This window comes from Aphelocoma coerulescens, unplaced genomic scaffold, assembly GCF_041296385.1.
Source record: "Aphelocoma coerulescens isolate FSJ_1873_10779 unplaced genomic scaffold, UR_Acoe_1.0 HiC_scaffold_584, whole genome shotgun sequence".
Taxonomy (NCBI): domain Eukaryota; kingdom Metazoa; phylum Chordata; class Aves; order Passeriformes; family Corvidae; genus Aphelocoma; species Aphelocoma coerulescens.
The window spans coordinates 350-14,078 of record NW_027183932.1 but is presented as its reverse complement, the minus strand read 5'-3'; the positions used below and the strand labels follow the sequence as shown (position 1 = coordinate 14,078).

The window sequence follows — 13,729 nt, the reverse complement described above, 5'->3', positions numbered from 1 at the left end:
ATAGGGAATCCCCGGATCCCATAGGGAACCCCTGAACCCCTAAAGAACCCATAGGGAACCCCTGGATCCCATAGGAACCCCTGGATCCCATAAGGAGCCCACAGGGACCCCTGGGTCCCATAGGGACCCCCTGAATCCCACAGGGACCCCTGGATCCCATAGGAACCCCTGAACCCATAAGGAACCCCTGAACCCCTAAGGAACCCATACGGAACCGCTGGATCCCATAGAGAACCCCTGAACCCATAAAGAACCCATAGGGAACCCCTGGATCCCATAGGGAACCCCTGAACCCATAAAGAACCCATAGGGAACCCCTGGATCCCATAGGGAACCCCTGAACCCATAAAGAACCCATAGGGAGCCCCTGGATCCCATAGGGAACCCCCGAACCCCTAAGGAACCCATACGGAACCGCTGGATCCCATAGGGAACCCCTGAACCCCTAAAGAACCCATAGGGAGCCCCGGATCCCATAGAGACCCCCCGGATCCCCTAAGGACTCCCTGGGACCCCCTGGATCCCATAGGGACCCCCGGACCCCATAGGAAACTCCCAGACCCCATAGGGACCCCCAGGACCCCGTAGGGAACCCCTGGATCCCACAGGGAACTCCCGGATCCCACAGGGACCCCCTGGATCCCATAGGGAACTCCCAGACCCCACAGGGACCCCCAGGACTCCATAGGGACCCCCTGGATCCCATAGGGAACTCCTGGATCCCACAGGGAACTCCTGGACCCCATAGGGACCCCCCCGGACCCCATAGGGAACCCCTGGATCCCATAGGGACCCTCCAGGACCCCATAGGGAACCCCTGAACCCATAAGGAACCCACAGGGACCCCGCCGGACCCCATAGGGACCCCCTGGATCCCATAGGGACCCCCTGAACCCATAAGGACCCCATAGGGACCCCCCCGGCCCCCATAGGGAACCCCTGGATCCCAGAGGGAACTCCCAGACCCCATAGGGAACCCCTGGATCCCATAGAGAACCCCTGAACCCATAAGGAGCCCATAGAGACCCCCTGGACCCCATAGAGACCCCAGGACCCCATAGGGAACTCCCAGACCCCATAGGGACCCTCTGGAACCCACAGGGACCTCCAGGGCCCCATAGGGACCCCCTGGATCCCATAGGGACCCCCTGAACCCATAAGGACCCCATAGGGACCCCCTGAATCCCATAGGGACCCCCTGGATCCCATAGGGACCCCCTGAACCCATAAGGACCCCATAGGGACCCCCTGAATCCCATAAGGACCCCATAGGGACCCCCTGGATCCCATAGGGACCCCCTGAACCCATAAGGACCCCATAGGGACCCCCTGGATCCCATAGGGACCCCCTGAACCCATAAGGACCCCACAGGGACCCCCCGGACCCCATAGGAACCCCCAGACCCCAAAAGGACCCCCCAGGGGGCTCCTGGAACCCAAAGGGGACCCCGGGAGCCCTGACGGTGACCCCTGTCCGTCTGTCCGTCTGTCCGTCTGTCTGTCCGTCCCTGTCCGTGTGTCCATCCCTGTCCGTGTGTCCGTCTGCCCATCGCTGTCCCTGTGTCCGTCTGTCCGTCCGTGTGTCCGTCCCTGTGTCCGTGTGTCCGTGTGTCCATCCCTGTCCGTCTGTCTGTCTGTCTGTCCGTCTGTCCGTCCGTCCGTGTGTCCCTGTGTCCGTCTGTCCGTCCCTGTGTCCGTGTGTCCGTGTGTCCGTGTGTCCGTCTGTCCGTCCCTGTGTCCGTGTGTCCGTGTGTCCGTCCGTCTGTCCATCTGTCCGTCCCTGTGTCCGTGTGTCCGTGTGTCCGTCTGCCCATCGCTGTCCCCGTGTCCGTCTGTCCATCCGTGTGTCCGTGTGTCCGTCCCCGTGTCCGTGTGTCCGTCCCTGTGTCCGTCTGTCCGTCTGTCCCTGTCCGTGTGTCCGTCCCCGTGTCCGTGTGTCCGTCCCTGTGTCCGTCTGTCCGTCTGTCCCTGTCCGTGTGTCCGTCCCTGTGTCCGTGTGTCCCTGTGTCCATCTGTCTGTCCCTGTGTCCGTCTGCCCCTGTCCGTGTGTCCATCCCCGTGTCCGTCTGTCCGTCCGTGTGTCCGTCTGTCCCTGTGTCCATCCCTGTCCGTGTGCCCGTCCCTGTGTCCGTGTGTCCATCCCTGTCCGTCTGTCCGTCTGTCCGTCTGTCCGTCTGTCCGTCTATCCATGTGTCCGTCTGTCCGTGTGTCCGTCCCTGTCCGTGTGTCTGTCCGTGTGTCCGTCTGTCCCTGTCCGTGTGTCCATCCGTGTGTCCTTGTGTCCGTCTGTGTGTCCCTGTGTCCGTCTGTCCGTCTGTCCGTCCGTCTGTGTGTCCATGTGTCCGTGTGTCCGTCCGTCCCTGTGTCCGTCCGTCCCTGTGTCCGTCTGTCCGTGTGTCTATCCCTGTCCGTGTGTCCGTCTGTGTGTCCGTGTGTCCGTCTGTCCGTCTGCCCGTCCGTGTGTCCGTCTGTCCCTGTGTCCCTGTCCGTCCCTGTGTCCCCTCTGTCCGTGTGTCCGTCTGTCCCTGTCCGTCTGTCCGTCCCTGTGTCCGTGTGTCCGTCCCTGTGTCCGTGTGTCCGTCCCTGTGTCCGTGTGTCTGTCCCTGTCCCTCTGTCCCTGTGTCCGTCTGTCCGTCCCTGTGTCCGTGTGTCCGTCCCTGTGTCCGTGTGTCCGTGTGTCCATCTGTCCGTCCCTGTCCCTCTGTCCCTGTGTCCGTCCCTGTCCGTGTGTCCGTCTGTCCGTCCCTGTGTCCATCCCCCGTCCCTGTGTCCGTGTGTCTGACCCTCTGTCCCCCCTGTCCCTCTGTCCGTCTGTCCCCCCCGTGTCCGTCTGTCCGTCCGTCCCCAGGAGAAGGCTCTGACCAAGGGGACAGCGCGGGACAAACCCGCCCTGGGGGAGCCGCTGGGCCCCCACTGAGCCCGTGAGAGCCGCACTGGGAGCACTGGGAGGGACTGGGAGCGACTGGGAGGGACTGGGAGGGACTGGGAGCCGCACTGGGAGCACTGGGAGGGACTGGGAGCGACTGGGAGGGACTGGGAGCCGCACTGGGAGCACTGGGAGCCGCACTGGGTCATACTGGGAGGGACTGGGAGCACTGGGAGCCGCACTGGGAGCCGCACTGGGAGCTGCACTGGGAGTACTGGGAGCAACTGGGAGCCGCACTGGGAGCACTGGGAGCACTGGGAGGGACTGGGAGCCGCACTGGGAGCACTGGGAGGGACTGGGAGCTGCACTGGGAGCACTGGGAGGGACTGGGAGGGACTGGGAGCCGCACTGGGAGCACTGGGAGCACTGGGAGGGACTGGGAGCCGCACTGGGAGCCGCACTGGGAGCACTGGGAGGGACTGGGAGGGACTGGGAGCCGCACTGGGAGCCGCACTGGGAGCCGCACTGGGAGCACTGGGAGGGACTGGGAGGGACTGGGAGCCGCACTGGGATGGACTGGGAGGGACTGGGAGCACTGGGATGCACTGGGAGCCGCACTGGGAGGGACTGGGAGGGACTGGGAGCACTGGGAGCCGCACTGGGAGCCGCACTGGGAGTACTGGGAGCAACTGGGAGCCGCACTGGGAGCACTGGGAGCCGCACTGGGAGGGACTGGGAGCCGCACTGGGAGGGACTGGGAGCCGCACTGGGAGCACTGGGAGGGACTGGGAGGGACTGGGAGCCGCACTGGGAGCACTGGGAGGGACTGGGATGGACTGGGAGCCGCACTGGGAGCACTGGGAGGGACTGGGAGGGACTGGGAGCGACTGGGAGGGACTGGGAGCCGCACTGGGAGCACTGGGAGCCGCACTGGGTCATACTGGGAGGGACTGGCAGCACTGGGAGCCGCACTGGGAGCCGCACTGGGAGCCGCACTGGGAGCAACTGGGAGCCGCACTGGGAGCACTGGGAGCACTGGGAGGGACTGGGAGCCGCACTGGGAGCACTGGGAGGGACTGGGAGGGACTGGGAGCCGCACTGGGAGCACTGGGAGCACTGGGAGGGACTGGGAGCCGCACTGGGAGCCGCACTGGGAGCACTGGGAGGGACTGGGAGGGACTGGGAGCCGCACTGGGAGCCGCACTGGGAGCACTGGGAGGGACTGGGAGCCGCACTGGGATGGACTGGGAGGGACTGGGAGCACTGGGATGGACTGGGAGCCGCACTGGGAGGGACTGGGAGGGACTGGGAGCACTGGGAGGGACTGGCAGCCGCACTGGGAGCACTGGGAGGGACTGGGAATGCACTGGGAGGGACTGGGAACAACTGGGAACAACTGGGAGCCGCACTGGGAGCACTGGGAGGGACTGGGAGGGACTGGGACCCGCACTGGGAGCACTGGGAGCGACTGGGAGGAACTGGGAGGGACTGGGAGCCGCACTGGGAGCACTGGGAGCGACTGGGGTGTGCTGGGAATGCACTGGGAGGGACTGGGAGGGACTGGGACCCGCACTGGGAGCAACTGGGAGCCGCACTGGGAGCAACTGGGAGGGACTGGGAGCCTCACTGGGAGCACTGGGAGGGACTGGGAGCACTGGGAGCACTGGGAGTTCACTTTTTCATACTGGGAGGCCACTGGGCCATACTGGGGGAGGCACTGGGTCATACTGGGAGTTCACCTTTCCATACTGGGGGGCACCATTTCATACTGGGAGCTCATTTTTTCATACTGGGAGCTCACAATTTCATACTGGAGGGCACTGGGCCGTACTGGGAGCTCACTTTGCCATACTGGGGGGCCAATTTTCATACTGGGAGCCCTCTGGGCCATACTGGGGGGCACTGGGCCATACTGGGAGCGCACCTTTCCATACTGGGAGCCCTCTGGGCCATACTGGGGGGCACTGGGTCATACTGGGGGGCACTGGGCCATACTGGGACCCCTCTGGGCCGTACTGGGAACACACTGGGAATGCACTGGGAATGCACTGGGTCATACTGGGCAGCACTGGACCATACTGGGAGCCCACTGGGCCATACTGGGAACGCACCTTTCCATACTGGGAGCCGTCTGGGCCATACTGGGAGCCCTCTGGGCCATACTGGGCGGCACTGGGCCATACTGGGCCATACTGGGTGACACTGGGCCATACTGGGAGTGCACCTTTCCATACTGGGGGGCACTGGGTCATACTGGGGGGCACTGGGCCATACTGGGACCCCTCTGGGCCATACTGGGAACGCACTGGGAATGCACTGGGTCATACTGGGCGGCACTGGGCCATACTGGGAGCCCACTGGGCCCATACTGGGAACGCACCTTTCCATACTAGGAGCCATACTGGGCCATACTGGGAGCCCTCTGGGCCATACTGGGAGCCATACTGGGAGCCATACTGGGAGCCATACTGGGCCATAGTGGGAGCCATACTGGGAGCCATACTGGGAGCCATACTGGGAGCCATACTGGGCCATACTGGGAGCCGTACTGGGAGCCATACTGGGAGCCATACTGGGAGCCCTCTGGGCCATAGTGGGAGCCGTACTGGGAGCCATAGTGGGAGCCATACTGGGAGCCATACTGGGAGCCATACTGGGAGCCATACTGGGCCATACTGGGCCATACTGGGAGCCATACTGGGCCCCATACTGGGAGCCATACTGGGCCATACTGGGAGCCATAGTGGGAGCCATACTGGGCCATACTGGGAGCCATAGTGGGAGCCATACTGGGAGCCTTACTGGGAGCCATACTGGGCCATACTGGGAGCCATACTGGGCCATACTGGGAGCCATACTGGGAGCCCTCTGGTCTATACTGGGAGCCATACTGGGAGCCATACTGGGAGCCTTCTGGGCCATAATGGGCGGCACTGGGCCATACTGGGCGGCACTGGGCCATACTGGGAGTGCACCTTTTCATACTGGGAGCCATACTGGGCCCCATACTGGGAGCCATACTGGGAGCCATACTGGGAGCCATACTGGGCCATACTGGGAGCCGTACTGGGAGCCATACTGGGAGCCATACTGGGAGCCCTCTGGGCCATAGTGGGAGCCGTACTGGGAGCCATAGTGGGAGCCATAGTGGGAGCCATAGTGGGAGCCATACTGGGCCATACTGGGCCATACTGGGAGCCATACTGGGCCCCATACTGGGAGCCATACTGGGCCATACTGGGAGCCATAGTGGGAGCCATACTGGGCCATACTGGGAGCCATAGTGGGAGCCATACTGGGAGCCTTACTGGGAGCCATACTGGGCCATACTGGGAGCCATACTGGGCCATACTGGGAGCCATACTGGGAGCCCTCTGGTCTATACTGGGAGCCATACTGGGAGCCATACTGGGAGCCTTCTGGGCCATAATGGGCGGCACTGGGCCATACTGGGCGGCACTGGGCCATACTGGGAGTGCACCTTTTCATACTGGGAGCCCTCTGGGCCATACTGGGAGCCATACTGGGAACGCACCTTTCCATACTGGGAGCCATACTGGGCCATACTGGGAGCCATACTGGGAGCCATACTGGGCCATACTGGGCCATACTGGGAGCCATACTGAGCCATACTGGGAGCCATACTGGGCCATACTGGGCCATACTGGGAGCCATACTGGGCCCCATACTGGGAGCCATACTGGGCCATACTGGGAGCCATAGTGGGAGCCATACTGGGCCATACTGGGAGCCATAGTGGGAGCCATACTGGGAGCCTTACTGGGAGCCATACTGGGCCATACTGGGAGCCATACTGGGAGCCTTACTGGGCCATACTGGGTGGCACTGGGCCATACTGGGGCCATACTGGGCCATACTGGGAGCCTTCTGGGCCATAATGGGCGGCACTGGGCCATACTGGGTGGCACTGGGCCATACTGGGAGTGCACCTTTTCATACTGGGAGCCCTCTGGGCCATACTGGGAGCCATACTGGGAACGCACCTTTCCATACTGGGAGCCATACTGGGCCATACTGGGAGCCATACTGGGAGCCATACTGGGCCATACTGGGCCATACTGGGAGCCATACTGAGCCATACTGGGAGCCATACTGGGCCATACTGGGCCATACTGGGAGCCATACTGGGAGCCATACTGGGAGCCATACTGGGCCATACTGGGAGCCATACTGGGAGCCATACTGAGCCGTACTGGGAGCCCTCTGGGCCATACTGGGAGCCATACTGGGAGCCATACTGGGAGCCCTCTGGGCCATACTGGGAGCCATACTGGGAGCCTTACTGGTCCATACCGTTCCATACCGTTCCATACCGGTCCATACTGGTCCATACCGGTCCATACTGGGCCATACTGGGAGCCATACTAGGAGCCATACTGGGCCATACTGGGAGCCATACTAGGAGCCATACTGGTCCATACCGTTCCATACTGGTCCATACTGGTCCATACCATTCCATACCACTCCATACCGTTCCGTACTGGTCCATACTGGGCCATACTGGGCCATACTGGGCCATACTGGGAGCCATACTGGGAGCCATACTGGGAGCCATACTGGGCCATACTGGGAGCCATACTAGGAGCCATACTGGGAGCCATACTGGGAGCCATACTGGGAGCCATACTGGGCCATACTGGGAGCCCTCTGGGCCATACTGGGAGCCATACTAGGAGCCATACTGGGAGCCATACTGGGAGCCATACTGGGCCATACTGGGAGCCATACTAGGAGCCATACTGGTCCATACCGTTCCATACTGGTCCATACTGGTCCATACCATTCCATACCACTCCATACCGTTCCGTACTGGTCCATACTGGGCCATACTGGGCCATACTGGGCCATACTGGGCCATACTGGGAGCCATACTGGGAGCCATACTGGGCCATACTGGGCCATACTGGGAGCCATACTAGGAGCCATACTGGTCCATACCGTTCCATACTGGTCCATACTGGTCCATACCGTTCCATACCATTCCATACCGGTCCATACCGGTCCATACCGGTCCGTACTGGTCCATACTGGTCCATACTGGGAGCCCCCCCCTCTCTCCCGCAGGTTCCGGGCCGGGGGGGGCCCCGACACCGAAGCCATGGGGGACCCCCGGGCCCCCCCCCCGCCCCCCCCCCGGCCCCGCTGGACACGGGGGGGCCCCGCCCCCCCCCACTGTGAACCCCAAAAATCCGGGGGGGGGGGAGGGGGAGGGGGAGAAGAGGGGGGGGACCCCCAAATTCCCCCCCCCACCCCTCCCCCACCGCTCCGTGTTTGTATTTTGGGGGGGGGACCCCAAAATCGGCCCCTCCCCCCCCCTTTGTGTGTCCATGGGGGACCCCAAAATCGGCCCCTCCCCCCCCCCTTTGTGTGTCCATGGGGGACCCCAAAATCGGCCCCTCCCCCCCCCCAATTTGTGTCCATGGGGGACCCCAAAATCGGCCCCTCCCCCCCCCCCAATTTGTGTCCATGGGGGACCCCAAAATCGGCCCCTCCCCCCCCCAATTTGTGTCCATGGGGGACCCCAAAATCGGCCCCTCCCCCCCCCAATTTGTGTCCATGGGGGACCCCAAAATCGGCCCCTCCCCCCCCCTTTGTGTGTCCATGGGGGACCCCAAAATCGGCCCCTCCCCCCCCAATTTGTGTGTCCATGGGGGACCCCAAAATCGGCCCCTCCCCCCCCCCTTTGTGTGTCCATGGGGGACCCCAAAATCGGCCCCTCCCCCCCCTTTGTGTGTCCATGGGGGACCCCAAAATCGGCCCCTCCCCCCCCCCCAATTTGTGTCCATGGGGGACCCCAAAATCGGCCCCTCCCCCCCCCTTTGTGTGTCCATGGGGGACCCCAAAATCGGCCCCTCCCCCCCCCTTTGTGTGTCCATGGGGGACCCCAAAATCGGCCCCTCCCCCCCCCCAATTTGTGTCCATGGGGGACCCCAAAATCGGCCCCTCCCCCCCCCCTTTGTGTGTCCATGGGGGACCCCAAAATCGGCCCCTCCCCCCCCCAATTTGTGTGTCCCTGGGGGACCCCAAAATCTGCCCCTCCCCCCCCCCCCTTTGTGTGTCCCTGGGGGACCCCAAAATCGGCCCCTCCCCCCCCCCCTTTGTGTGTCCATGGGGGACCCCAAAATCGGCCCCTCCCCCCCCCTTTGTGTGTCCATGGGGGACCCCAAAATCGGCCCCTCCCCCCCCCCTTTGTGTGTCCATGGGGGACCCCAAAATCGGCCCCTCCCCCCCGGCCGGGGGGGTCCCCAAAGCCATAACTCCCCCCCCCCCCAAATAAACCCCCCCAGAGCCGCGTGAGCCTCCTGAACTGGGACGGGACTGGGAGGGACTGGGAGGGGATACTGGGGGGCACTGGGGGGGGCACTGGGGGGACACTGGGGGGGGATACTGGGGGGACTGGGGAGATACTGGGGATACTGGGGGGACACTGGGGGGACTGGGGAGGGGATACTGGGGATACTGGGGGGGCACTGGGGGGACACTGGGGGGACACTGGGGGGACTGGGGGGATACTGGGAGGACACTGGGGGGACACTGGAGGCACTGGGGACACTGGGGGGACACTGGAGGGACAGTGGGGGACATCGGGAGGACTGGGGATACTGGGAATACTGGGGGGACACTGGGGGGCACTGGGGACACTTTGGGGACATTGAAGGGCACTGGGGAGGCACTGGGGGCACTGGGGACACTGGGGAGGCACTGGGAATACTGGGGGGGCACTGGGGGGACACTGGGGGCACACTGCGGGGGACTGGGGATACTGGGAATACTGGGGGGACACTGGGGGGCACTGGGGATATTGGGGGGACATTGGGGATAGTGGGGGAACTGGGGGGATACTGGGGGGACTGGGGGACACTGGGGGGACACTGGGGGGACTGGGGGGATACTGGGGGGATACTGGGAGGACACTGGGGGGACACTGGGGAGGCACTGGGGGGACTGGGGGGACTGGGGGGACACTGGAGGGACAGTGGGGGACATCGGGGGGACTGGGGATACTGGGAATACTGGGGGGACACAGGGGGCACTGGGGGGACACTGGGGATACTGGGAATACTGGGGGGACACAGGGGGCACTGGGGGGACACTGGGGATACTGGGAATACTGGGGGGACACTGGGGGGCACTGGGGACACTTCGGGGACATTGAAGGGCACTGGGGATACTGGGGGGCACTGGGGGGACTGGGGATACTGGGAATACTGGGGGACACTGGGGGGGACACTGGGGGGACATAGGGGGGGAGTGGGGATACTGGGAATACTGGGGGGACACTGGGGGGCACTGGGGACACTTTGGGGACATTGAAGGGCACTGGGGATACTGGGGGGGACACTGGGGAACACTGGGGAACACTGGGGATACTGGGGGGCACTGGGGAGGCACTGGGGGGACTGGGGGGCACTGGGGGGACACTGGGGAGGCACTGGGGGGACTGGGGGGATACTGGGGGGGATACTGGGGGCACTGGGGACACTGGAGGGACTGGGGGGACTGGGGGGGCACTAGGGGGACACTGGGGGCACACTGCGGGGGACTGGGGATACTGGGAATACTGGAGGGACACTGGGGGGCATTGGGGATATTGGGGGGACATTGGGGATAGTGGGGGAACTGGGGGGACACTGGGGGGACACTGGGGGGACTGGGGGACACTGGGGGGATACTGGGGGACATCGGGGGGCACTGGGGATACTGGGGGGGCATTGGGGGGACACTGGGGGGATACTGGAGGGACACTGGGGAGGCACTGGGGGCACTGGGGGGATACTGGGGGGACTGGGGGGATACTGGAGGGACACTGGGGGCACTGGGGGGACTGGGGATACTGGGGACACTGGGGGGATACTGGGGGGACTGGGGGGATACTGGGGGGGGATACTGGGGGGACTGGGGAGATACTGGGGATACTGGGGACATTGGGAGGACACTGGGGGGACACTGGTGGGATACTGGGTGGACACTGGGGGGACTGGGGGGACACTGGGGGGACACTGGGGGGTCTGGGGGGATACTGGGGGCATACTGGGAGGACACTGGGGGGACACTGGGGATACTGGGGGATACTGGGAGGACACTGGGGGGACACTGGGGAGGCACTGGAGGCACTGGGGGGACTGGAGGGACACTGGAGGGACAGTGGGGGACATCGGGGGGACTGGGGATACTGGGAATACTGGGGGGGCACTGGGGGGACACTGGGGGCACACTGCGGGGGACTGGGGATACTGGGAATACTGGAGGGACACTGGGGGGCACTGGGGATATTGGGGGGACATTGGGGATAGTGGGGGAACTGGGGGGATACTGGGGGGACACTGGGGGGACACTGGGGGACATCGGGGGGCACTGGGGATACTGGGGAGACTGGGGGGATACTGGGGGGACACTGGGGATACTGGGGGCATTGGGGACACTTTGGGGACATTGAAGGGCACTGGGGATACTGGGGGGACACTGGGGGGGATACTGGGGACACTGGGGAGACTGGGGGGATACTGGGGGGACTGGGGGACACTGGGGGGGATACTGGGGGCACTGGGGGGATACTGGAGGGACAGTGGGGACACTGGGGACACTGGGGGGACTGGGGATACTGGGGATACTGGGGGACACTGGGGACACTGGGGGACACTAGGGGGACTGGGGATATTGGGAATACTGGGGGGACACTGGGGGGCACTGGGGGACACTGGGGGGCACTGGGGACACTTTGGGGACATTGAAGGGCACTGGGGATACTGGGGGGACACTGGGGAACACTGGGGATACTGGGGACACTGGGGGGGGACTGGGGGGACTGGGAGGACAGGGAATACTGGGGATACTGGGGGGACACTGGGGATACTGGGGACACTGGGGGGGCACTGGGGATATTGGGGGGACACTGGGGACACTGAGGGGACTGGGGGGGACACTGGGGAGGAACTGGGGGCACTGGGGGGACACTGGGGATACTGGGGATACTGGGGGACTCTGGGGAGATACTGGGGATACTGGGGGGACATTGGGGGGACACTGGGGGCACTGGGGGACTGGGGATACTGGGGGACACTGGGGGGACATTGGGGGGACTGGGGGAGACTGGGAGGACAGGGGATACTGGGGGCACTGGGGATACTGGGGGGACATTGGGGGGACACTGGGGGAACTGGGGGCACTGGGGGGATACTGGAGGGACAGTGGGGGACATCGGGGGGACTGGGGATACTGGGGGGCACTGGGGACACTGGGGGCACTGGGGGGACTGGGGATACTGGGGATACTGGGGGGACACTGGGGGGCACTGGGGACACTTTGGGGACATTGAAGGGCACTGGGGATACTGGGGGGCACTGGGGGGACAGTGGGGGCACTGGGGGGCATTGGGGGGACACTGGGGATACTGGGGGGCACTGGGGGGCACTGGGGATATTGGAGGGACATTGGGGACATTGGGGGGACTGGGGGACACTTTGGGGACAATGGGGGGCACTGGGAGCACTGGGGGGACTGGGGGGACATTGGGGATACTGGGGGGACATTGAAAGGCACTGGGGACACTGGGAGGACACTGGGGGGCACTGGGGGACACTGGGGGACATCGAGGGGACTGGGGATACCGGGGACACTGGGGGGGCACTGGGGATATTGGGGGGCATTGGGGGGACACTGGGGATACTGGGGGGGACTGGGGGGCACTGGGGATACTGGGGGGGCACTTTGGGGACACTGGGGACGCTGCGGGGGTGGCACGTGGGGACATTGGGGGGGACATTGGGGGCACTTTGGGGACACTGGGGGGACACTGGGGGGACACTGGGGACACTGGGGGGAGACTGGGGGACATTGAAGGGCACTGGGGGGACACTGGGGATACTGGGGGGAGACTGGGGGACACTGGGGGGTGGCACGTGGGGACGTGGGGGGGACAAGGGTGGGACAGGATTTGGGGAGCACTGGGGTCACCAAGGGACATTGGGGGGGCATTGGGGGGGAGATTGGGGGACATTGGGGGGACATTGGGGGGGATTGGGGGGACATTGGGGGGGACATTGGGGGGACATTGGGGGGCATTGGGGGGGACATTGGGGGGACATTGGGGGGACATTGGGGGGGACATTGGGGGGGATTGGGGGGGACATTGGGGGGGGACATTGGGGGGGACATTGGGGGGACATTGGGGGGACATTGGGGGGGATTGGGGGGACATTGGGGGGACATTGGGGGGGATTGGGGGGACATTGGGGGGGACATTGGGGGGACATTGGGGGGACATTGGGGGGAGATTGGGGGGACATTGGGGGGGGCATTGGGGGGACATTGGGGGGACATTGGGGGACATTGGGGGGACATTGGGGGGGACATTGGGGGGACATTGGGGGGGACATTGGGGGGGACATTGGGGGGACATTGGGGGGACATTGGGGGGACATTGGGGGGGACATTGGGGGGGGACATTGGGGGGACATTGGGGGGGATTGGGGGGCATTGGGGGGGCATTGGGGGACATTGGGGACATTGGGGACATTGGGGGACATTGGGGGGACATTGGGGGGACATTGGGGGACATTGGGGGGGACATTGGGGGGGACATTGGGGGGGACATTGGGGGGACATTGGGGGGGACATTGGGGGGGACATTGGGGGGACATTGGGGGGGACATTGGGGGGGACATTGGGGGACATTGGGGGGGACATTGGGGGTCCGGGGGGGTCCCGGGGCCTTTGGGGCCACGCGGGGCCAGCGCTGGGATTTGTCCCCGTGTCCCCCCCCCGGTGCCCCCCCCCCCCTCTGTCCCCTCTGTCCCCCCCCTCCCCATCCCCGCCCCCTCCCCCCGCCCCTCCAGCGCCGCC

At 64.7% G+C, this 13,729-nt stretch overlaps 1 protein-coding gene across 1 annotated transcript in view; it reads left to right on the top strand.

The window, feature by feature from the left end:
- The window catches only part of LOC138101960 (synaptotagmin-3-like), a gene marked incomplete at its 5' end in the record, with an annotated part of 30,989 nt that extends 23,002 nt beyond the window's left edge, over positions 1-7,987 (top strand). Inside the window, 2 exons of the mRNA XM_068999703.1 lie at positions 2,849-2,921; positions 7,952-7,987. Of these exons, the coding sequence (XP_068855804.1) occupies positions 2,849-2,917 (69 nt within the window). The remainder of the gene's footprint in view (positions 1-2,848; positions 2,922-7,951) is intronic.
- Between the last annotated feature and the right edge of the window lie 5,742 nt (positions 7,988-13,729).